At 38.9% G+C, this 25,369-nt stretch overlaps 1 protein-coding gene across 5 annotated transcripts in view; it reads right to left on the bottom strand.

Moving 5' to 3' along the window:
- The window catches only part of LOC140148244 (6-phosphofructo-2-kinase/fructose-2,6-bisphosphatase 1-like), an 86,064-nt gene that overhangs the window by 50,683 nt on the left and 10,012 nt on the right, over positions 1 to 25,369 (bottom strand). For 3 of the 5 annotated variants that reach the window (XM_072170118.1, XM_072170117.1, XM_072170120.1), the window contains exon 1: positions 935 to 1,123. The exons of 1 other annotated variant lie outside the window; for it this stretch is intronic. In XM_072170118.1, the coding sequence (XP_072026219.1) occupies positions 935 to 1,070 (136 nt within the window). In that variant the 5' untranslated portion in view covers positions 1,071 to 1,123. Of the gene's footprint in view, positions 1 to 934; positions 1,124 to 17,802; positions 17,911 to 25,369 lie in introns of those variants that run through there. One more of the 5 variants, XM_072170121.1, reaches the window with a different exon arrangement.

The raw sequence follows: 25,369 nt of genomic DNA, 5'->3' as shown, positions 1-25,369 counted from the left end.
TCCGAATGAATTGGGAGTGATGCGAGGAATACACAGTAACGGCCCCAGCAGAAACAGATCGGGTGAGGTGAATGCTTGGTGATGCGAGTGAATCCGTCAACCACCTATGAGGGGGGTTAATACTTAATGTTAATAGTGGTGAATACGCAGTAACGTTCGCAGCAGAAACGGTTCGGATGACGATTTTGCAGTTGACAGAGGAAGTTATTAGCCTCTGCAATACAGTGCGAGCATTCAAAATCTGACCTTGAATTTTAATTTTAATTAAAAGTGGACACTATTTGTAATTAAAATGTACATATTTAAAAAAAATATTTCGATCAGATTTGTATAGCGCAGCATGTGGGCCTGTCATCTGTTGCAATGGAAAATTCAGAAGCAATGCATCACATGAAACTTAGGTGTTGTAACCTCTGCAATAAAACATTTCTGCAATGCTATAACTGCACATCGTATTTGCATAGCCTACATTGTAGGCAAACCAGAAAACTTCTTGGAATGGAAACAGCTTGTATGAAATCTAATTTAAAGGTTCACTGCAAAATTATGTGCGGTAACAAGGCCCGTAACCAGGATTTTGAAAAAGTAGACATGGGGGTGATATTGAAAAGGGGACCTTTTGAAAAAAAAGGTGACCTTTTTTTCCAAATTTTTACCTTTATTTTTTTTGACTGAAAAGGCATAAAAACCTCTATATTGTTTCGCTCGCTACCCTCGCAAAAGGGTCTTTTGGGTAAAAAAGGGGACTTTTTAGCGTCCGCCCACTATAAAATATATAAAGCAAAATTTAGCTCCCAAACAAAAGTTAAATAAGCAAAACAAATAAAACATAAGAAAAACTTTTTCAATATTTTGATCTAACCCTGAAATCTTCTTTACGACATGATGAACAAAGTTACAAGCAATTATGTTCACCTTTGCCAAGCTAGCTTACCATTTGGTGTCTTGCTACTGAGTGCATACACTTTCTGCAAGTTCTTGGGTTTCCTGGGACTCATTATCGGACTCCGATTCCCCATGTAAGCTGGACGCTTCTCCGGAGTCAGTGTACTACTACCATTGCACGCCATTATTTATGTATGGAGGCTGCTCGTCAGTTTTTACAAACCAGAATTTGATAAAGTGTAGATTCCTGTAGAAGTCCCTATTAGAAGTAGACAAGTTTAACTGATGCAAGTCATAAGGCACAACAAGCGCTGTGTATATTCCTCGTCTAGTATCACAGCCAGTACAAGAAGTTACTGAGAGATGTCATCCAACAGATCATGAGAACTTGACGAATGTATACCAGCTCCTATTCAGTACTATGAACTGGACCACAGTGATTTCACACTGAGCACAAAGCAAACAATAACATACAGAATGATGCAATAAAAGTTCTACATGAATGTAAACCCAAACAACATGTCGTGTAGAGTTCTTGCGGCTCTGACCTCAGCGACTGAGTAAACCAATCTTATACCAGGAACTAAAAACATGTGCCAAGGAAAACTGGATGACGACACAACTAGTTATTGATGTTGCCTGCCTATAGATACAGTAGGTATTTCCTGCCAATATTGTGATATCGTTGTATACAATTTTGTAGGCACATCCAGCTAAGTGTAGAGTTCTAGCTCAACAGGGAAACAGACTGCGAAAACAACACCAGGTTGCCAAAGTTGTGTCAAAGTAGCCCAACCAAAATGAAAAGGCACCTAGCTTTTCATTACATCTGATAGGCCTATAGAGTTGGCCTTGGTATATTGCAAGTACAGATCAATGTTCATGCAGGTCATGCACGATTTAATGAGTCAATATTAAAGTTAAGTACCACTAAAAAGTCGCAAAGTCACCAATTTTTTTTAACCATTGGTATCTATGGGACAGAAAATGGTCAAAATCTCCAAATTGGGCTACCAAATCATGGGTTTGGCAACCCTGCATGTACATGCAAGAGGGGATAAGAACTAAATGCATTGATCTTGTTTGGATGACTGCCCTCAATCAACAAGCAGGGTTAAAAGTGAAGGTCCTTAGTTTTACATGATAATAGGTGTAGACTTGTGACAAGTACAACATCTGTAGATATCGAAATTATGTATAGACTTGCACAAAGCTCTTGTCTGAGAGTAATAATTTATTTAACTGCATACACTGCATGGATCTACATGTCTAGAGGGCAGTATGCTATTACACGCTACTAGTACTAGTATTTAATTATCAGGTATCATATTGGACATGCCTCGTTCAATACTGCAACAAGCAAAACAAGACTCACTGCAGACATTAGACTGCAACACTGCCCGGACATTGAATGCAATATTATTGCCCCCAGGCCCCCCGGTGTGTATTTGGCTCTTATTCACACCCACACACCGACATCGCCTGGCTAATAATTACTTGGTACAGCAGAGACACTGAAATGAATACCCGGGATCGATACATGTGAATGTGCTATGCACGATTTGATATTCAGACGATAAATCTTTGGATACAGGGGGAGAAAATGATGAATATCTCCCGTAATTGATTTAGTCTAAAGAAGCCAGATTTGGTTCCTTGCACTTGAATATATGTGTTCAACGGATATGATAGTCGTTAGCTAGCGTCTTGAGAAAGAAGCGTGCGTCTTGAACTCAAAAACTGACTAAAATATTCTGATTTTAAATGTGCCGAACTATAGTGCAACGTAGGCTAGCTGCACTCACTCGTGCAAGCAGTCTAAAAGCATATGATCATTGACCTCATCAATGGCGTATACAAATACATGCTTACTCACACACAGAGAGGTCAATTACCAGGCTATTGTCAGTAGCTTTAGTCGGATATCCATCGGCTCATTATGCATCTCAAAGGTCGGAACAAAATGGCCATGCATGGCTGTGGATTCAACCTACCATGGCGATTTCTGCCATGAAGATATCGGGGCGATGACACTGTGCCCCACACAGTACCATTTAACAATTAACATGGAAAACATTGGCACAAAATATCTCTCTCTCTCTGTGTCAGGTGGCGCTGTGTAGCGCTGCTGTGGTCTTCACAAGAGTACGCCATCTCACTCGATCTGATGCCAAGTGCGTTGCACCTTGCATTCCCTGGTTAGAAACCAGCTTCACGTCATTAGTCCAAGATGTTGGTGGACGCCCTCTTCCTCGTTGCCTTCCATAGCCCCTTGCAAAATCTGTTTTTCTACACCTCCATGTTTCCTGACAATATGGCCAAAGTACTTCAGCTTTCTCTCCATTATACCGCTTCTGATGGTTAGACTTGTACCAATCTTGTCGAGGATCCAGGAATTTGTTCTCCTGTCTTTCCATGTCACTCGTAGAAGCCTCCTGTAACACCACATCTCTTTTCCTATCATTCTTGGTCATAGCCCAAGACTCGCATCCATAAGTGGCAATGGAAAACACAGTTGCACGAAGTAGGCGTACCTTGAGGTCAATGGATAGGCCTCTGCTTTTCCATATGCTTGACATGCCCTGCACAGTTGTCCTTGCAATAGCCAGTCTTCTTTCAGTTGTGCTGTCACCACTAAATATAATGCAATATAAATACATTTTCACATCAAAATGAACCATTTCTTACCAGAGAATCCCACATGGCAGGCGAAGATCTCACCACTAAACTAGAATTATGTGGTTCATAATTTAGGTGGCCCCCACACAAAGGTGTGTAAATAACAAAGGCTCAATATGCAAATAAGCTCATTAATATTTAATAACAGGATACAAAACTATGCAAATTAATTGCAAACAAACAAACAACCAGGCAGGCAGGCAGGCAACCATCTGCATAAGCCCCACATAATGTGTCGGGGCCAAAATATGTGGGGGCCAAAAAATCATAACATATCATAGTCATGGCTGAGAAAGAGTAGCATGGCTCTATGGTGATTTTCACCACGGCAACCAGTATTTCACAACTAACGAGTATTGGTTCAGTGGTTCTTGAGATATCTCTTGATATTTTGAGAAAACCCCCAACTTTATACTGGGGTGCCCTTTTACATCCCAGCAGATTTCAGTAGCGTAGATTTCTTTTTTGACATTGGGGGCCAATGGGGGGGGTGAAAAAATTCTTGGAAGTATAGTGAATCCAAAGTTTATGCTATGTGTATTTTGAAGCTAAACTGATTAAATATGGTGCAAAAGTGGAATAAACGTGCGCCAAGCTTGTGAAAATTTACACTTTGGGCCAAAATGGGCAAATATGAGGTTAATTTGGTCAGAAACCCATAATCAGGCGTCAACGTTGGGGGAGAGGATGATTTATGGACCATCCCCGGCAAAATATTGGGGATTTAGCCCCCATCCCCAGGGATCTACACCTATGGCAGATTTAGATTCGACTAGTAATTTGTCATAATATTTTGCTTACAAAATTAAAACATGCTAAACCAATGACACCATCAAGTTTAGACCCCCCCCCCGCTATAGGCAAAACAAAATAAGTTGACTTGCCCTTATCAATCGACCCAAAAATCTGAGAAAAAAAAGGGTTGCCTTCTTTTTTAGATGTCAGATTATGATATTTTAGTTTATAATTTTATAATGCTCAGTATTCAGTAGTACAGTACACGCTTGTAGATGGGAACCAACATAACATTACGCATTTTATTATAATGAGTTCTAAATCGGCCTGTGCCAGCAGTACATGTACTTGTACACAGAAAACACTACAGTGCAGTAGAAACAGACAGCGCTGTCTGGGGGCTTGGCGCAAGCACGTGTTTTACGTCTGTATAGGGGTGTGTACATGTACATGTTCATATTCAATTCATCCTTAAAATATGTTACATAACAGAACACCGACTCATCGGACTATTTATAAATAAAAACTTTTCGTCCCATGAAAATAGGCCGGGAAACCCCGAACCTGAACCTCGCGGGCCAAACGTTTGTGAATCGTTGTGTCGGGCGGCACTTGTCGCGATTGCATGAGCCCCGGGCGTGAGCATGATGAGTGGAGCGGGAAAATTGGATTTCCCCGGTACAACCTGTGACACTCTAGAATATAGTCTCATGATTTTATGAATGACAGCCTGATGAAATGAGTGTTGAGAAATTACTGAAATGAAAACAATATTTTTCCTCTCGCACTCGCGGTATTTTGGACTATTTCCAACTTACGAGTCCGAAATATCAGTCACCATTATGTATTGAGGTAAGGTTATCTATACCCACGTAAAACCCAGGCGCATCACATGAGAACCTGTTGTTTTAAATGTGTTTTTGGCTAGCGTTTTAGCCGATTTTGAAACTTGTATTATGTCGACATGCATATCGACGTCGGGATAAAATTATATCGACATGTCGACTTGAAAAAAAAATGCCGACCACAACATTAGTTGTCACCTGAGGGCAGGCCCATACGCAGGATTTCATTTGGGGGGGGTGCTGATTTTGAAAAAGTGGACCTTTTTCCAAGGGGGTGGGCGATTTTGTGAAAAGTGGACAAAATTTGGACCTTTTTGTAAAAAAAAAACGTAAAAAAACTGATTTTTTTGCTCGCTACGCTCACATATTCTGAAATTTTGGGACTTTTTGTATACTTTTCCAAATTTGGGGGGGGGGCGTACGGGCCTGCCTGAGGGTCAAGTCAACTTGTGCAATAATTATTTTCCCCGGGGTAAAATTTCGAACGACCGCCAAAAAATCGCCCCCCCCTCTCGGCCTGCCAAAATCGCTTGCCCCCCCTCTCGGCCCGCCAAAAAATCTTTGCCCCCCCTTACACATGCCAAATTTTTGGGATCCCAATTTTCAAACCTTAAATGGTCTAGATATATGTTTGCAGCGTAGCAGCAGGAAAATTTGCATATTAAAGCGTTTCCGTACTGTTTTCCTAAGCCTTTTTTTAGCGTTTTATCTAAAAGGCGCCCCATGAATGTGTGCCAAAAATCGCTTGCCCCCCTCTCGGCTGGCCAAAAATTGCTTGCCCCCCTTTCGCTCGCTAAAAATTTCTTGCCCCAACCCCCCACCCCAATTTTACCCTCCCCCCAGGGCTCATAATTATTGCACAGCCCCTAAGCCTTATACAAAACTAGTGCACCTGCAGCTGTGAGAGCCCTGATGCTGTGAGAGCACTGGCATGATAGCAATACTGTTTGACCCCACATGACCTTTGACCTCAGATGACCTCGATGTAATTGTTTTCATGCCCCCTTCATACAAAGGATTCCATCTATCAAGTTTAAGCCCAATAGGGCAAAGTTTAAATTTAGCCCTTACATGACCTTTGACCTTGGTTGACCTCAATTTTGTTTTGCGCATATATTCCCCTCGCATCAAGGATTCCACCCACCAAGTTTGAGCCCCATAGGACAAAGTTTGAAATCCATGACCTTTGACCTTTGACCTCGGATGACCTACATATAATGTTTTTCATGCTCCCCTCATACGAAGGTTTCGACCCACCAAGTTTAAGCCCGATCGGACAAAGTTTGAAATTTGACCCCTCCGTAATGACCTTTGACCTCGGTTGACCTCGATTTTATTTCACAGATTATATTCCCTTCAGATCAAGGATTCCACCCACCAATTTTGGGCCCGATCGGAGAAAGTTTGAAATTTTGACCTTTGACCTTGACCTCCGATGACCTTCAAAACCACATGGCCAACATGCTTTTCCCAAGACCTATCTATATCCAAAATTTCAGCACGATGCGTCAAGTGCGTAAACGCATAGCCGGACAGACAGACAGACAGACAGATAGATAGATAGATAGATAGACAGATAGACAGATAGAGACCGCTTATTATTTTATTAGTATAGATGTAGGCAGTGGTGGTCAACATCTCCTAATTTTTAATGTCAAAATTGGTTCATAAGTTAAAATTATTACCAATTATTAAAAGTTCAAGGACCGGTGGTGAACTCACAGGCATTCAAGATAAAGTCCTGACAATTCAGGAAGTACATATCAAACCTGTAATCAAACTATATTATTCCCATACATATTTCACTATGGACCACAATGGCTTCATCCCATGACACAGTTTAATAACCTCAATAAAACAATCAAGTACAAAATTTGACCTCAAGTTCCAGAGTATGAGTTTTTGTACCCAAATGTTCAAAGGTCATTCAATGAATGCACAAATGTATTGGAATTAAAGAACTGTGCCCTGATAGATGAGCATGTTGTGGATCCTAGTGTTTATCTTCATACTAAAAATACCTTCACCTTTGGACTTTGTGTGAGATTGGCACTGCATTCCATGATTAACAAAAGTAAATTCTTTTATGGCCCCATTCAGCTGGTGCGTAGAGTTCATCATCATTCCCTGCAAGCATGCCATCAACGTGATTATAATGAGGGCCTCTACACACACTGCACTAGCAGCCGGTGCGTAGTCAATGCGGAAGATTTGACTGTCAGCCAGACGAGAAAGTGCATAATAATTATATTTTGAACATGTGGGCCACCCGCACACAAATCGATCAGCTCTACTGCTCTATAACATTCATGTGATTCACATTGGATAGAAAAACATGCAGGAAAATGTTCACGCAAAACATGCATGTTTCCCAACATGTAGTCCTGACAAGATACTATAAAACAGGGATGTGAGAGTAGACAGTAGACTCACTCTCACATCCCTGATAGCTATAAATCAACCATTCATGTGACTTACATGTACAATGAATGGAAATTTGTCACATACAAAATGTACATCTTCAAATTGAGCAATATTTGCATTTCTTATATCTTAAATAAATTTTTGCATTTCTTATATCTTAAATAAATTTACAGTTGCCTTAAATTTGTGACCAGAAATAAGGGGACCTGGATGCTCTTCTCCCTCTACCATTCAGATAGGGTCAGATAGGTGGGACCAGTGGTGCAGCCAAGACTTTTTCAGAAGGGGGCTACAGGGGGGATATGGAAACTTTCAAAGAAGTGGGAAACTTTGACGAAAAAATTGTCAAAACAGTACTTACAAAAATGCATCCCACAGCAGGACAAGGGGGAGACTTCTCAGGGGGGGGGGGCAGTTGCTCCCCTGTCTACACCATTGCATGGGGCACATTATACTTGGCCCTTAGATACTTTTAGGCCTATTTGAAACTTTTAAATTTTGACACTGAAATTGGTACTGGTAATGGGGGCTACAAAGGAAGGGGCATGGAAACTTTCAAAGGAGTGGGAAACTTCGATGAAAAAATTGTCAAAATTGTACTTACAAAAATGCATCCCACAGCAGGACAAGGGGGGGGGGCTTCTCATAAGGGGGGGGGGCAGTTGCTCCCCTGTCTACACCATTGCATGGGATGCATTATCCATGGCCCTTCAAAACTTCTAGGCCTATTTGAAACTTCAAAATATGTTACTGAAATTGGTACCATTGACAAAATAAGCTATACACACTCATCACCCATGCACTTGATATGCACAATGGTAATGTAACATACTGGTTGGTCTACATGGAAAATGAATTTATGTGGTCATTTTTGGAAAAGAACGATAATTAATGCTTGTGAAATATATCTACATGTAACCCTGATAAAACAATCCACACTCACAATTTAATCAAACAATAAAACAATAGCTATTGTACTTGATTTCTTTCTCCCGCGCAATTAATACAAGGTTCATATGACATTGGTGAAGTTCTTTGTAGTTCACTTCCCTGATCATTCAGTTATCATGATATTGGCATGAACCAGTTCAAGTACACATTCACATCAAGCATGTCAAAGTAAAAATTGTACATGTACTGCATTCAACCAAAGATTCTGCTTCAACCTAAGCACCGAAGGGGGGAGGGCTCAAAGTGGATCCACCAATATACCAAAAATGTGGACCCATCAATATACCAGAAGTCAAAATTCTCTGCAAAATTTAATAACTTTTCCAACAAATTTCAGACATTTTGGGAAAATTTGGGATACAAGGATGCAAAATAGCTATCTTCTGAAAAAATTAAGAACATTTTGGACACAAAAAAGAAGAGACCCACCCATATGGGCCATATACCAAAACTGGCCAAGAAATGGTCACAATCACAACTAGCTAAGATATTTTTTGGCAATTTTCTTTTTACCTAGCCGGGACACCGGCTAGGTCTTGAAATGCTACTGGATCTTTACCTAGCCGGGACACCGGCTAGGTCTTGTGATGCTATCGGATCTTTCTTTCTTCTTCTGGCAACAAATTCAAAATGCTTCTTCTCCTACATGTTACATCCTACAATGACGTCATTTGCACATATGCATCGGCTATATCCAGTGTCTATAGGATGTTCACAAATTTGGGGTCAAAGGTCATTAAGGGGTCATTTCCGGTATAAAACCAAATATCTTCAAAATGCATCTTCTCCTACATGTTACATCCTACAATGACGCGTCACTTGCACATATGCATTGGCTATATCCAGTGCCTATAAATTATTCACAGAATTTGGGTCAAAGGTCATTAAGGGGTCATTTCCGGTCTGAAAGCTAAAAATATTCAAAAATCACTGTTTTTACAAATTACATAGCAGAGTGTTGTCTTTAGCACACATGCATTGCTACCAACCAGGGTCTTTGGGGTGTCTACAGTTTTGGGGTCAAAGGTCATTAAGGGGTCGCTTCCAATAAAAAACAAAAAATCATCAAATATGTTAATTTTTTTTATCTCAAAACATAACCAGACCAGAGTTGCATTAACTTCATATATGCATTAGTGTTACCTGATGTGTGCACGGTATTTTTTATTTTTTGGTCAAAGGTCATTTAGACGTCATTTCCGGTTTTAAGCTAAATAAGTTCAAGAATTTTTATCTCCATAACTAAGCATAGTAGATTTTTTTTTATATAAACTGTAACAATACATTTTCGTGGTGTATATGAGGTTTTTTTGTATTGGGGTCAAAGGTCATTAAGGAGGTCAAAACGTCAAATTTGCAAAAAAATGTTTAAAACTACGGAAAAGTAGCTGTATCTCAGCCTATGGAAGACGGATAAAGCCCCTACATGCTACAGTGATGCACCATTAATGGTATGAGATGTCCATAAACTTTAAGACTGGCATTTCCGGCTCCGGCTAGGTCCAGATCTGTAACCAGATCTAGTTCTTTCTTACCTAGCCGGGACACCGGCTAGGTCTTGTGATGCTATCGGATCTTTCTTCTTTCTTCTTCTGCTTCTTTCTTCTGGCAACAAATTTCAAAATGCTTCTTCTCTTACATGTTACATCCTACAATGACGTCACTTGCACATATGCATCGGCTATATCCAGTGTCTATAGGATATTCACAAATTTGGGGTCAAAGGTCATTAAGGGGTCATTTCCGTATAAAACCAAATATCTTCAAAATGCTTCTTCTCCTACATGTTACATCATATAATGACGTCACTTTCACATATGCATCGGCTATATCCAGTGCCTATAAATTATTCACAGAATTTGGGTCAAAGGTCATTAAGGGGGTCATTTCCGGTCTGAAAGCTAAAAATATTCAAAAAATCACTGTCTTTACACATTACATAGCAGAGTGTTGTCATTAGCACACATGCATTGCTACTAACCAGGGTCTTTGGGGTGTCTACAGTTTTGGGGTCAAAGGTCATTAAGGGGTCGCTTCCAGTCAAAAACCAAAAATCATCAAATATGTTCATTTTTTTATATCTCAAAACGTAACAAGACCAGAGTGACATAAATTTCATATATGCATTAGTGATACCTGATGTATGCACGGTATTTTTTATTTTTTGGTCAAAGGTCATTTAGACGTCATTTCCGGTTTTAAGCTAAATAACTTCAAGAATGTTTATCTTCATAACTAAGCCTAGTAGATTTTTTTAATTTAAACTGTAACAATGCATTTTCTCGGTGTATATGAGGTTTTTTTTATATTGGGGTCAAAGGTCATTAAGGAGGTCAAACGCGTCAAATTTGCAAAAAATGTTTAAAATTACGGAAAAGTAGCTGTATCTCAGCCTATGGAAAACGGATAAAGCCCCTACATGCTACAGTGATGCACCATTAATGGTGTGAGATGTCCATAATAGCTGGTCAAAGGTCAAACTTTAAGTTAAGACTGGCATTTCCGGCCCGGCTAGGTCCAGATCTGTAACCAGATCTAGTTACCTAGCCGGGCCTGCGGCTAGGTCTTGAAATGCTATCGGTCGGTTTTTCTGGCAACAAAGATACACATTTTTTGCTCCAGCTCGGACATGCTTTGACCGATTTTGACCTAACTTGGTCACAATCATCATTGACTACGACTATACATGTCACATTACTTTTAATGGGTTAAAGGTCACAGAGGGGTCAAATGAGCCAAAAATGTGATTTGAGCTAAAAATGCTTTTCTTCCTACATAAAACATCCTACAATAACGTCACTTGCACATAAGGATCGGCTATATCTTGTGTCTATAGGGTTAACACAGAATTGGGGTCAAAGGTCATTAAGGGGTATTTCCGTATAAAACCAAATATCTTCAAAATGCTTCTTCTGCCACAAATTACATAGTACGATGACGTCACTTCCACATATGCATCGGCTATATCTAGTGCCTAGAGGGTGTTCACAGAATTGGGGTCAAAGGTCATTAAGGGGTCATTTCCGGTCCGAGTCTAAAAAAGCTTTTAAAAATTATATCTGCTACATGCAACATAGTACCTTGATGCCATCTGCACTGACAGCATGGTCATTACCCATTGCTTGGAGTCAAGGGTTAAATTTTGAAATAGACACAATATTTGAAGTAATTTATCCGTTTTTTCCTACAAATATAAAGAAAAAGCACACCTTGTAGATATGTTCCTCCGATTTACTGAAACTAAAAATAAGTGGGACATACTGTAATAATTGGGTAATCCATCATTTTGCCTGTCAATTAGTGCCTGTCAATCATGAGATAAAATACTTGAGTAGCAGGGTACTCGAGAATCGTGACGCGTGAGAGATTAAGGTGGCGATTGGTACACAGTAATTATTTGGAATTTTAAAGAGGGAGGGAGAGACTGTGAAACGGAGTGGGGTGGGGGCAGTAAGAGAGAAGCTTGGGAGGTAAGGGAGAGAGACAAATGGCGGGAGTGTGAGAGAAAGAAGGAATAAGGTAGAGCCTATTATGTTATGATGATGATGATGATATGATGATGATATGATGATGATGATGAATCATCATCATCATCATCATCATCATCATCATCATAAGGTAGAACCGATCTCATCATCATCATCATCATCATCATCATATCATCACCATCATCATCATCATCATCATCATCATCATCATCATCATCATCATCATCATCATCATCATCATCATCATCATCATAGATAGGGAATGATGACGACCATGATGATCATGCATGATGATACATGTGCTACATGTATACATATTAATGTTTAGCGCTCAATTTCCAATTTTTATCAACTTTTCCTAGACCATGACATAAACCAGAATCGAGACATACAATAATTGGAAAGCGATACCGTTTGGGTGACGTGCCATATCATGTGAGCAGTCATGTAAACATACAAGCACTGCACTTTGAGATTCACCGCCTACTACCCACTCAACAACGTGTGCTGATCATGCTCATGATACTTTGAACATAAAGTGAAGTCATTTAATTATTTGGAATTCAAGAGAGGGGAAAGAAGAGATTGAGAGCCAGAAATTATTTGGAATTTAAGAGAAGGGGAAGGGGAGATTGAGAGAAATGATGGAAAGGGGAGTGGTGGAGGGAAGTAAATCAAGTAATAGATAAACTTGGAAGGTAAGGGGAGAAACAAATGGGGGAGGGTAAGAGAAAAAGGAGTAAGGTAGTTACCCAGCAAAAGTCGCAATTTTATTTTAATAAACCTGAATACAATAAAGAGCAATTATTTGGAATATAAGAGGGAGAGGGAAGGAGAGATTAAGAAGGCGATTAGTACAAAACAGTAATTATTTGGAATTTAAGAGAGGAGGAGAGATCATGAGAAACGGAGGGGTGGGGTGGGGAAGTAATAGAGGAACTTGGGAGAGGGAGACAAATGGCGGGAGGGTGAGAGAAAGAAGGAGTAAGGGAGAAAGAGGGGATCTTTAAATTACCCAGGGAAAAGTCGCATTTTTATTCTAATAAACCTTATAAATACAATAAAGACTTATAGAGAGGGAGAGAGGAAGGAGAGATTAAGGTGGCGATTAGTACAAAACACAGTATTTATTTGGAATTTAAGAGAGGGAGGGAGGGAGCATGAGAAACGAAGGGGTGGGGTAGGGGAAGTAATAGAGGAACATGAGAGGGGGAGACAAATGGAGGGAGGGTGAGAGAAAGAAGGACTAAGGGAGTGAGAGAGGGGATCTTTAAATTACCCAGGAAAAGTCGCATTTTGATGTTAACAAACCTTATCAATACAATAAAGAGTAATTATTTGGAATTTAAGAGAGAGAGGGGAAGCAGAGATTAAGGTGGCGATTGTTACAAAAAAAGTAATTATTTGGAATTGAAGAGAGGGAGGGTGGGGAAGTAATAAAGGAACTTGGGAGGGGGAGATAAATGGCAGGATGGTGAGAGAAAGAAAGAGTAAGGTAGATGGGGTCTTTAAAGTTACTCAGCAAAAGTCGCATTTTTATTTTAATAATACAATAAAGATTATTTGGGGAAGAAGAGATTAAGATGGCGATTGGTACTAAACAGAGTAATAATAGTATTTGGAGTATTGAGAGGGGGAGATTATGAAAACGGAGGGGTGGGGTAGGGGAAATAATAGAGGAACTTGGGAGGTAAGGGGAGGGACAGCTGGCGGGAGGGTGAGAGAAAGGAGTAAGGTAGAGGGGTGGGGTTGGGGTCTTTAAAGTTACCCAGCAAAAGTCGCATTATTTTAATAAACCTTAATACAATAAAGAGTAATGATTTGAAATTTAAGAGAGAGGGAGGGGGAGAGGAGAGATTAAGGTGCCGATTGGTACAAAACAGAGTAATTATTTGAAATTTAAGAGAGGGAGGGGGGGAGATCATGAGAAACGGAGGGTTGAGTTGGGGGAAGGAGAGGGGGGAGAAAGAAGGAGGGATTAAGGTGGTGATACAGGAATGATTATTACGACATTCTAAACATGAAAAAGTTTAGCGGTTAAAGGTCAAACTTTAAGACTGGCATTTCCGGCCCCGGCTAGGTCCAGATCTGTAGCCAGATCTAGTTCTTTCTTCTTTCTGGCAACAAATTTCAAAATGCTTCTTCTCCTACATGTTACATCCTACAATGATGTCACTTGCACATATGCATGGGCTATATCCAGTGTCTATAGGATATTCACAAAGTTGGGGTCAAAGGTCATTAAGGGGTCATTTCCGGTATAAAACCAAATATCTTCAAAATGCTTCTTCTCCTACATGTTACATCCTACAATGACGCTACTTGCACATATGCATTGCCTATATCCAGTGCCTATAAATTATTCACAGAATTTGGGTCAAAGGTCATTAAGGGGGTCATTTCCGGTCTGAAAGCTAAAAATATTCAAAAAATCACTGTTTTTACAAATTACATAGCAGAGTGTTGTCATTAGCACACATGCATTGCTACCAACCAGGGTCTTTGGGTGTCTACAGTTAGGGGTCGATGGTCATTAAGGGGTCGCTTGCGGTTAAAAACCGAAAATCATCAAATATGTTCATTTTTTTAAATCTCAAAACGTAACCAGACCAGAGTTGCATTAACTTCATATATGCATTAGTGTTACTCGATGTATACACGGTATTTTTATTTTTTGGTCAAAGGTCATTTAGACGCTATTTCCGGTTTTAAGCTAAATAACTTCAAGAATTTTTATCTCCATAACTAAGCATAGCAGATTTTTTAAATTTAAACTGTAACAATGCATTTTCGTGGTGTATATTAGGTTTTTTTTGTATTGGGGTCAAAGGTCATTAAGGAGGTCAAAACGTCAAATTGGCAAAAAAATGTTTAAAATTACAGAAAAGTAGCTTTATCTCAGCCTATGGAAGACGGATAAACCCCTACATGCTACAGTGATGCCCCATTAATGGTATGAGATGTCCATAAACTTTAAGACTGGCATTTCCGGCTCCGGCTAGGTCCAGATCTGTAACCAGATCTAGTTCTTTACCTAGCCGGGACACCGGCTAGGTCTTGAAATGCTACCGGATCTTTCTTTCTTCTTTCTTTCTTCTTTCTGGCAACAAATTTCAAAATTATGCTTCTTCTCTTACATGTTACATCGTACAATGACGTCACTTGCATATATGCATTGTCTATATCCAGTGTCTATAGGGTGTTCACAGATTTGGGGTCAAAGGTCATTAAGGGGTCATTTCCGTATAAACCAAATATCTTCAAAATGCTTCTTCTTCCACAAATTACATGTGATGGTGACATGCTTAGGTCATGTGACTTGACTTTGGTTGGTGTCTATAGGGTGTTCACATATAAGGGTCAAAGGTCATTAAGGGGTCATTTCCGGTCAGAATGCTAAAAATATTCAAAAAATCACTGTCTTTACAAATTACATAGCAGAGTGTTGTCATTAGCACACATGCATTGCTACTAACCAGGGTCTTAAGGGTGTCTACAGTTTTGGGGTCAAAGGTCATTAAGGGGTCGCTTCCAGTCAAAAACCAAAAATCATCAAATATGTTCATTTTTTTATATATCAAAACGTGACCAGACCAGAGTGATATAAACTTCATATATGCATTAGTGTTACCCGATGTATGCACGGTATTTTTTATTTTTTGGTCAAAGGTCATTTAGACGTCATTTCCGGTTTTAAGCTAAATAACTTCAAGAATTTTTTTCTCCATAACTAAGCATAGTGGGTTTTTAAATTTAAACTGTAACAATGCATTTTCTCGGTGTATAGAAGGTTTTTTTTATATTGGGGTCAAAGGTCATTAAGGAGGTCAAAACGTCAAATTTGCAAAAAAAATGTTTAAAATTACGGAAAAGTAGCTGTATCTCAGCCTGTGGAAGACGGATAAAGCCCCTACATGCTACAGTGATGCACCATTATGTGAGATGTCCATAATAGCCGGTCAAAGGTCAAACTTTAAGTTAAGACTGGCATTTCCGGCCCCGAGCTAGGTCCAGATCTGTAACCAGATCTAGTTCTTTCTTCTTTCTGGCAACACATTTCAAAATGCTTCTTCTCTTACATGTTACATCGGACAATGACGTCACTTGCACATATGCATCAGCTATATCCAGTGTCTATTGGGTGTTCACAAATTTGAGGTCAAATGTCATTAAGGGGTCATTTCCGGTATAAAACCAAATATCTTCAAAATGCTTCTTCTGCCACAAATTACAAAGTACGATAATGTCACTTGCACATATGCATCGGCTATATCTAGTGTCTATAGGGTGTTCACAGATAAGGGGTCAAAGGTCATTTAGGGGTCATTTCCGGTCTGAAAGCTAAAATATTCAAAAATCACTGTTTTTACAAATTACATAGCAGAGTGTTGTCATTAGCACATATGCATTGCTACCAACCAGGGTCTTTGGAGTGTCAACAGTTTTGGGGTCAAAGGTCATTAAGGGTCGCCCGGTCAAAAACTAAAAATCATCAAATATGTTCATTTTTTTTTATATCTCAAAACGTAACCAGACCAGAGTGACATAAACTTCATATATGCATAAGTGTTACCCGATGTATGCACGGTATTTTTATTTTTTGGTCAAAGGTCATTTAGACGCTCATTTCCGGTTTTAAGCTAAATAACTTCAAGAATTGTTATCTCCATAACTAAGCAAAGCAGATTTTTTAAATTTAAACTGTGACAATGCATTTTTTGTGCGGTGTGTATGAGGTTTTTTTTATGTTGGGGTCAAAGGTCATTAAGGATGTCAAAACGTCAAATTTGCAAAAAATTGTATAAAATTACGGAAAAGTAGCTGTATCTCAGCCTATGGAAGACGGATAAAGCCCCTTTATGCTACAGTGATGCACCATTAATGGTTTGAGATGTCCATAATAGCTGGTCAAAGGTCAAACTTTAAGTTAAGACTGGCATTTCCGGCCCCGGCTAGGTCCAGATCTGTAACCAGATCTAGTTCAATTTGTTTTTAATTTCATTTTTTTATAGATCTTTTCAAATTATTAAGTTTTTTGTATAGTTTTGTTTTAAGCTTTTTTGGGACAAAATTACAAAGTAATAATATTTACAAAATATCCTAATGATATTTATTCAGCCTACACTATTATTTTTTTTACCAAAGTTTTTTTGGTCAATTTAAAAAACAAAACAAAAAAGTAAATAAATAAAAATAATTAAAAAAACAACTGATATACTTTTTCAAATTGAAGTTTTCCGAAGACAGCCTATGAAGCTTCTTCAAGACAAAATTACAAATTAATATTTATGTTATTGTTTTAAAATGATATTCAGTTGTAGCTTCATGTATAAATGAGTCTACAATCACCCAAACATTTCTTTGACATTTCATTCAGACTGCACCATCATCTTTACAAAGGGTTAAAAAAGGTCATCCCTCAAATGACTGAGAAAATGTCATCAACCCGTACAAATGAGCCAAACACGTGTAAGAGTCTAGCAGATTGGAGATGGAGAAAATGACGCACCAACTATCCAAAATCAAGGATATGTGCCAAAAATGCAAACCAATTTTCCCTTAATTTTATAATCATTACCCTTCCCCAATCCCTATATCAACATTCTCTAGGCAGCCCCAATTGGTCCCCACCACGGTCAAGCCCATGCACCACCCCTTTCAAACACATCCACACAGTCAACCAAACCCCAGACACAGATCACACATTTGTTTACAAACCAGACACCGGCCACACATGTTCACATGCACAGATGACAAGTAGCACAGACAAATCATTCCATAATATATTTACTTACGTGGCTCAGAAATCGGCATCTTTGTGTCAAAAATGTCCCACTACTAAATATTCCTAATCCAGAATACTGCTTCCGACAATTCAGCACAAAATTAAAGTTGATTTTTGAGTCGTATAGTCCTCGACCGGGCATTAACACTGTGTGGATAATAATAAACTACTACGCTGCAAATTTCTTTCCACAGGACCATGTGACTTGAGTAGAGCCAGCTAGTTTGAACAGCTTGTTTGCTAGTGGTGTACTGAAATAAATGCTGTGTGACAATTCTAGCATGTAAATTAGATATGGCTTGGCAGAGTCCTTGAGAGAGGTTTATCATGTTCACTGTGTGCATGGCTTGAGGTTAACAACCTTTCATCAAGCAACAAAATTTCACCTTTCTGCCCTTTGAGTGTAGTGGCTGTACTGTATACTATACAGGAGTACTATTACTGCAATAACAACTGATTTCGTTATATACGCTAATATATCCCGGTGGGGTCACTCGCATACCAAAGTGCTACGCATGCTCGTCCCCAAAAACGTCGAAAAAGGGTCGATTTTTGGCCTTGTGGCGGCGCTGAAGTTTTTAGAAAAAAAGGTGCTTTTTAGGTAAGTTTCGACGTTTAGGGTATCTTTTTTCAATTTCCATGGGTTTGTTTTAGACTTTACGCCATTTAGGGGTCCATTTTTAGTTTCTTACGCCAAATTACGCCATATTTTAGGGGCAAGATTTTCAGAGCCTTACGCCAATAAGGGGTGAAATTTTTCTACACTGATTACGCCATTTAGGGTCCATTTTTGAGGTGCTGGGACGAGCATGCATACCAATTTGGTAAGCGAGTGACCCCCCCGGGTAATATATACATTGTACACTAAATACCGGATAATCTGGCTCACTATAAACATGCTCATTGTGAAATGCATATGTGTGATCAAAATATCTTTGTAAGGCCCCCCCCCAAAAAAAAACACCATAAGAATAGGTTTGTCTCATTTCCCCCACGCGCATTAGATTTCTGATGAAGACATTTTATTTTCAAACTAGAGCGGTTCTCGACTTGCGCGGTTCTCGACGCAAAGCGTCGGCCGCAATGCCTCCACCTTGACGCGTATCATTTTAACTGGTGCAATTTCACTAGGAACTGGCCATCTCTAGATGACAGTGTAGGTTTTAGAAAAGTGTAACAAATGAAAGATCCTTGACCCATTTTGTCTCATGCCCATATGACAGTTTTAAGTTATTTGACCTCAGATGACTCCTGGGTGACCCCTGATGACCCGAAAAAAGACCGTCCAAAAATTTGACTCTAAATGTGGATTGTACCCACCAAGTTTCATGCCCATATGACAGTTTTAAGTTATTTGACCTCCGATGACCCCTGGGTGACCCCGGATGACCCCCAAAAGACCGTCCAAAAATTTGACTCTAAATGTTGACTGTACCCACCAAGTTTCATGCCCATATGACAGTTTTAAGTTATTTGACCTCAGATGACCCCTGGGTGACCCCGGATGACCCCAAAATGACCCGCAAAAAATGTGGTTCTAAATGTTTACAGTACCCACCAAGGTTCATGCCCATACGACAGTTTTAAGTTATTTGACCTCAGATGACCCCTAGGTGACCCCGGATGACCCCAAAATGACCCTCAAAAAATTTGGTTCTAAATGTTTACAGTACCCACCAAGTTTCATGCCCATACGACGTTTTTTGCCAATTTGACCTCAGATGACCCCTAGATGACCTTGGGTGACCTTGACCCACTAACCAAACCTACTGGAATTTGAAGACCGCCAATGACCATCCCTCCACCAAATTGCATCACTGTACATCTTATCAGTTCCGAGATATTGCACCCGCAAGCTCGGACGGACGGACGGACGGACAGATGGACGGACAACCAGGAAACATAATACCTCCGGTGGAGGCATAAAAATTGCCATTGGCAAAACATAATAGGCTAAAACCAGTGAGTTTTTAAGGGGTACCCCCTGAACACCAGGTTTATTGATAAAATAATAGAAAAATGCATACCGCATTAGATTTCAAACTCCCATGGGACATGAGACAAATCTATTTATTTTTTTTGGCCTAAACATGCTCATTGTGAAATATGCACATGTGATCAAAATATCTTTGTAAACACGCTCATTGTGAAATGCACATGTGATCAAAATATATTTTTAAACCATTCACATGATTGTAATATTTTTTACAGTCTCCAGGATGAGTGATTGGATTTTAGGACAGCTTGTGTTCCCTTGTTGAAGGTATACAGGATGTGCCACGGTTTTGGGGTACCATTTCAGCAATTTTGGTATGTGGGCCTATTCGCTGCCGTAGTGCACCGCACGTTAATAACAATTGGTTACTAGTTCAAGCCTGGGCTCATACACCTGTTCCGAATTATGCCATATTAAAAAAGATTTGCGTTGTGATCATTTTGATCAGTGGTTCATTAAACAAAGAACTTAGCAACGGTCATATTCTAACGTACACTACGCCAGCGAATTGTGTTGATGGGTGGGTTTTCAGTGGAGACCAATGTGCCCTAATTGGGAGCACAATAGGCAAAAGTGCCCCTAAAAGTGCTTTCTATGAAGAATTGGTATACTGGTGGGTGGCAAACACAGCAAAAAGTAGGTAAAGAGAAAATCGGCATCTGAAAGTCTCATTCCCTAGCTACAACATGTTTTGACGATTTTAGCAAAAAGTAAAAATAATAACAAGAAGAGTCCTTAAACGGACAAGGATCCGCTAGTGGCCTACTGGTAAAATAAAGAAATAAATCTACTCTTCCTTGACTCATGATGACAGTGAAACTTTCAAACATTTTGCATTGAGATACGCATTACTCCAGTGCTGCGCCAGGTCCTACATGTATGCACTATCACTGTGTCAGTGGTCAGTCTACACTTTCCGGTTATGTATACATCAGATGATGTAAGGCTTATAGCTGCTAATCATATTTTCACTGATTTTCGTTCACCGTTAATACGAGAAACTTGGTATTTTACATTTAAAAACGTTACTTTTACTAAGCGTTGGATAAATTTGAACCACAGTAACATTTGTGATGACAGTTAATATTATACCCAGTATAATATATGTACATTGTAGGCCTACTGTAAGAATCCAGGTGGATCTAGGGCAGGTATGTGGCTGTGGGTCAAAGTATTCTGAGCAAAGGCAGACTATAAATCATAGAGAGTTTATAAATTCAGCCGAATCTCTAGGAGGCAAAGTTACGAAATTTGCATTGGAAAAAATGTTTGTTGTCTTTGGGTATTGAGAGTGTTGTAAATACTGTCAGTGTCATTAGTTTGTGTCACATCCATTATTATATCCAATAACATTAACACAGAAAAGGGTCAATGAACTGAGAACTTGGCCATAGTGATGCCATACAGCAGGACCAATGAGATATATTGTTACATACTAACCAGGGTGCAAATGTCTCTGCTACATCTCATATCCTCCATGCACATTCGTGACTATTAAACCAAGCAACTATTTGACAACCTAGTGTACAAGAGACCTCATTTAACTCATATCAATATCTTTCTCAGACATATAATTCATGCTTCAAGCAAGTTTTACAAACAGAGGATATGCTTAGAACTGGTACTGGGTGTTTTGATCAGTGTGGGCCAATATGTTCCTGTGGAACAAAAAAATTCTCTCAAAATGCAAAATCTGGGTCGGTCTAACACAAAAACTTTTTTTTTTGGTCGCCTTGAATTTTTGTAAATTTGTGAGCCCTTTCAAGTGTTGTGTTGCAAAATGGGCTGAATACTGCAACTGTCAGTTTGGCCTTGGCTAGCATGTTTTATATCTGCTCAGGTGACCGTGGCCTTGATATTGAACTTCGGCCTCAGGCATGTCAGGAGAGAATAGGGTTGGCACACATCCACATTTATTGGGCATTCTGTATACATGTAGGTCACCCTTGTTTGTTTATTTGTTTGGCTCTTTTCCCATTCCTGCTGTCAGTGTCAGTGGGGTTTTGTTTATTTTACTTGAAAATCAACCAGCACAGCGCCCCCATGCTGACTGCCAAGTAGGCCTTCAACAAATCGTTGCTGTCAATAAGTTCAAGTATAGTAGGCCTCCGTATTGTTTGTATTAAATGCCCCAAGCATTGTATTTTTGCAAGGGGTGTTTATTAGAAGTATTAAAATTTTCAGTGAAAAAAGCTTCAAAAACCAGTGACATACTTCAGAAGAATCGGTCACTTCTGGGTTCAAATTCAAGATGGCGGCACACACGGAACTGTGTGGAACATGATATTTTTGTGGTAAACATGGTAAATACAATAAAATTACATCCGTAAGTGCATCATCAAACAAGAATCTGTTGAAATGAGTGAAATGCTAACAGAATTAGGCAATGAATTACAGACGTTTGAGACATAATAGGTTTTATTCATGTAATTTAGCGATCGTCACTGACATGACTGTTGGAAGTTTTTTAAAGCTACACGATGTGGCATGGCAATTTTTACATTTTTCTAAATTTTTCGATGAGGTTGGTTCCATTTGAATGGGCCCGACCCGACCACCTGTGCTGCCTACATTACTTCTGACATACCTGGTAGAAAGGACTCTTCTTTCTTTTGTTACAACAGTTCTCTGTAATCTAAATCCAGCAGACAAAAGAATAAGTATGAGCAGCCAAGTTCTTCAAATCAGATTTTAAAATCAATTAAATCAATGTATGTATTGGTCAGTTGATCATGACAGCATTCACACAATTCAGCATTCACAAGGCACAGTCACAATCCAGATAAAACACAAGGCTTGCTTGCTGCAGGGTTGCCAATCAAACTCAGCCCAAAGCATGGGTCAAAAAATCGAAAAGTCACCCAATTTTTCTCTTAGTAATTTTAAATTTTATTCTTTCTTAAAAGCAATGTGTGACTTGCATGAAAAAATAGATTCCTATTTAAATGTTAGTTTTCACTGATACAATGTAGCTACTCACCACATTGTCCCCTTTTAATTTTGAGCCAAGAAAATGAGGAAAACAAAGAAATTTGCCAGCACCTACAATGCGTGTATCATCTCGCCGATCGTATTATTATTGGGAGCTTTACGCAGCTTATGGTATGTAAAGACCGTCGATGTTAGGATTTTTAAAAATCGATATATTGGTCACTCATTATCGATAATAATCGATAAATCGATTTTCCTCCCAATTTTAGTGACCTGAAAATTCAAGTCACTAAGCTTCAAATGTTTGAATACTTGCAATTGCGCTGCCAGCGGAAAAGTCGGTGTCAAATCATTCGTGAAAAGATGTTTAAGTATGGGCTTAAAATCATCAACATCACTCGGTCTCATTGATTCTAGAAGTTTTACATTTCAAAATATGTCTGTACTGACATAATTGCGGCGGTTAACACACTGCTTACGCCCAATTTTTGATTTTTTTTTCCATTATCGGCAACTCCGATATATCGATTTTCTTCCGAAAGTGATATCGGCGATATTGATATTATTGGATAGCCGATTTTTTGATTATTATCGATTCATCGACGGTCCTTAATGGGATGTACAAACAAGACGTAAGACAAATAGCGATACACACACAGTTTATATGCATACAGTTTATACGGTACTGTATGTCATTGATTCAATGATACACACGCATACGATGTGTTTATCCAGTACTTGATCGGTGAGCTCAAAAATAAAACCGGAGATCTCCGATTTTATAATAATGTTAAATTTTACTGTAATCATGGTAATTAAAGCACGTCCGGCTTAGTCTTTCACAGGGCATTTAAATGTACACAAATGGTCATTACAATCGTGCAAAAAGTAGAAAAAAATTGAGAGCGTTGCTGTATAGTAAATTACACATTCCGGCTTTTAACCAGGGTAGCCCCTTCAGCATTAGGTACTGATCTCCAAGGGTCAAGGGATGGGGCATTATTTACATTGAACATCATGTCAAGTAATAATTACATTATATACAGTAACATTAATATTGTGCATGTTTGGCAATCAAACTGAAAAACACAAGCAATAAACAAGGTTTCTATGAGACTGGAAATTAACAAAAGTCGCTTTAACAAATGCAGAAAAGTAATCAAATTTTTTTTCTAAACCATTGGTTTCTGTGGAACAGGAAATTGTTGAAAAAGTTGCAGGGAAAATGTTCAAAAGTCGGCAGCCAAATGGGCTATCATTTACATGATTACCAAATTGCTTGCTCAAAAAAGTATTTCTCTGTCCTTTCATATGGCCCACTGATTTCAAATTCGGGAGAAACTGTCACTGAACTATCTTCAATAGTAACCCAAATGGGCTACAAAATTACAGGTTTGGCAACACTGGCTAGCTGTGAGTATGCATGCTCAGTGCAATATGACAGTTATATACAAATGAACTAGCCAGTAGCCACTTTATAGTTATACATTGTGATGTAAATCATGTAAACAATGATTACATAACAGTGATTACATAATCATAGGGGCATGCATTGAGTCACAGATCATTAAAGATCAATGAAAATATAACAAATGCAATTTTTGCCCAAGCTGCTGATGACTAAAAACCATGGTGAAATTTGATTTGCAAGTCTTGAAAGACAAAGTTTGTATTAAAATGGCATTTCGTGATCCACAGCATAGTAGAACGCTAACTAGACTTGTCTCTAGATTAAAAATACGGATTAGTGATGATGCTGTTGTCCTTTTGTTGATATGAAATTGTTTGAAATATTCTCTAACATAAAACTTGTTGTGCTGACAGCCTGTACACTGATAAAATGCTTTATGTATTTCCTTACCTCACTATCAGGTGGTGAGCGCAATGCATTCTCTAAATTCAGTAAATTTCCATCGTCAACCATGTAATTGAATGGGATTAATTTGAAAACAAACACGCAGGCCTATGTTAATAAATAATATAAATACAAGCTAAAACCGGCGTGAATCAGAGAATCGATTCTCGCAAAGATTCTCGTAAACAGATTAGCGTGAACCCAAGTTGATTCCCGCAAACATTTGTAGTTAACACAGAAGTTGATTTACGAGAATCAAATGATTCCAGCAAATTTATTCTGCAAGAATCAAGACTTATTCTCGCATTGTGAAATGAAATTCTGACCCTGCACAAAACTAACCTTCAAATTAATTAAATTCAGTCCAAATTTACTTGTGTAGAAAGTGCCATACGGCTGAGCAGTTTTGCCGCCTCTCTCTATCATGTCATCCGCAGCCTACTCACTATCACACTATAATAATCGTGTCATTATGCTTTAGGATGCACCATTAGATATCAAGGGGGACTGGTTAGTTGGGGTCGTGACAATTTTTTTTTAGCACCTCGGTGAAGCAATTTTTTTTTAGTGCCAAAATGCATTCAAATTCAATGCATTTTGATATCATTAATAGAGTATGACATGAACACAAAATATCAATTTTCTTAAATTAAAACACAAAACATCGTGCAAAATTCAAAATTATTAAAAAATTTTTCCCGGTTTTGTAGTGTTCCCGGACCTAGACCTAAATGCCAGGATCATTCATGGTTGACCTAAAAAAAAAAAAATTTTTTTAATAATTTTGAATTTTGC

This window comes from Amphiura filiformis, chromosome 3 (genome assembly GCF_039555335.1).
Source record: "Amphiura filiformis chromosome 3, Afil_fr2py, whole genome shotgun sequence".
NCBI lineage: Eukaryota > Metazoa > Echinodermata > Ophiuroidea > Amphilepidida > Amphiuridae > Amphiura > Amphiura filiformis.
Note: the sequence above shows the minus strand (reverse complement) of the source record. Positions and strands in the feature narration are given on the sequence as shown.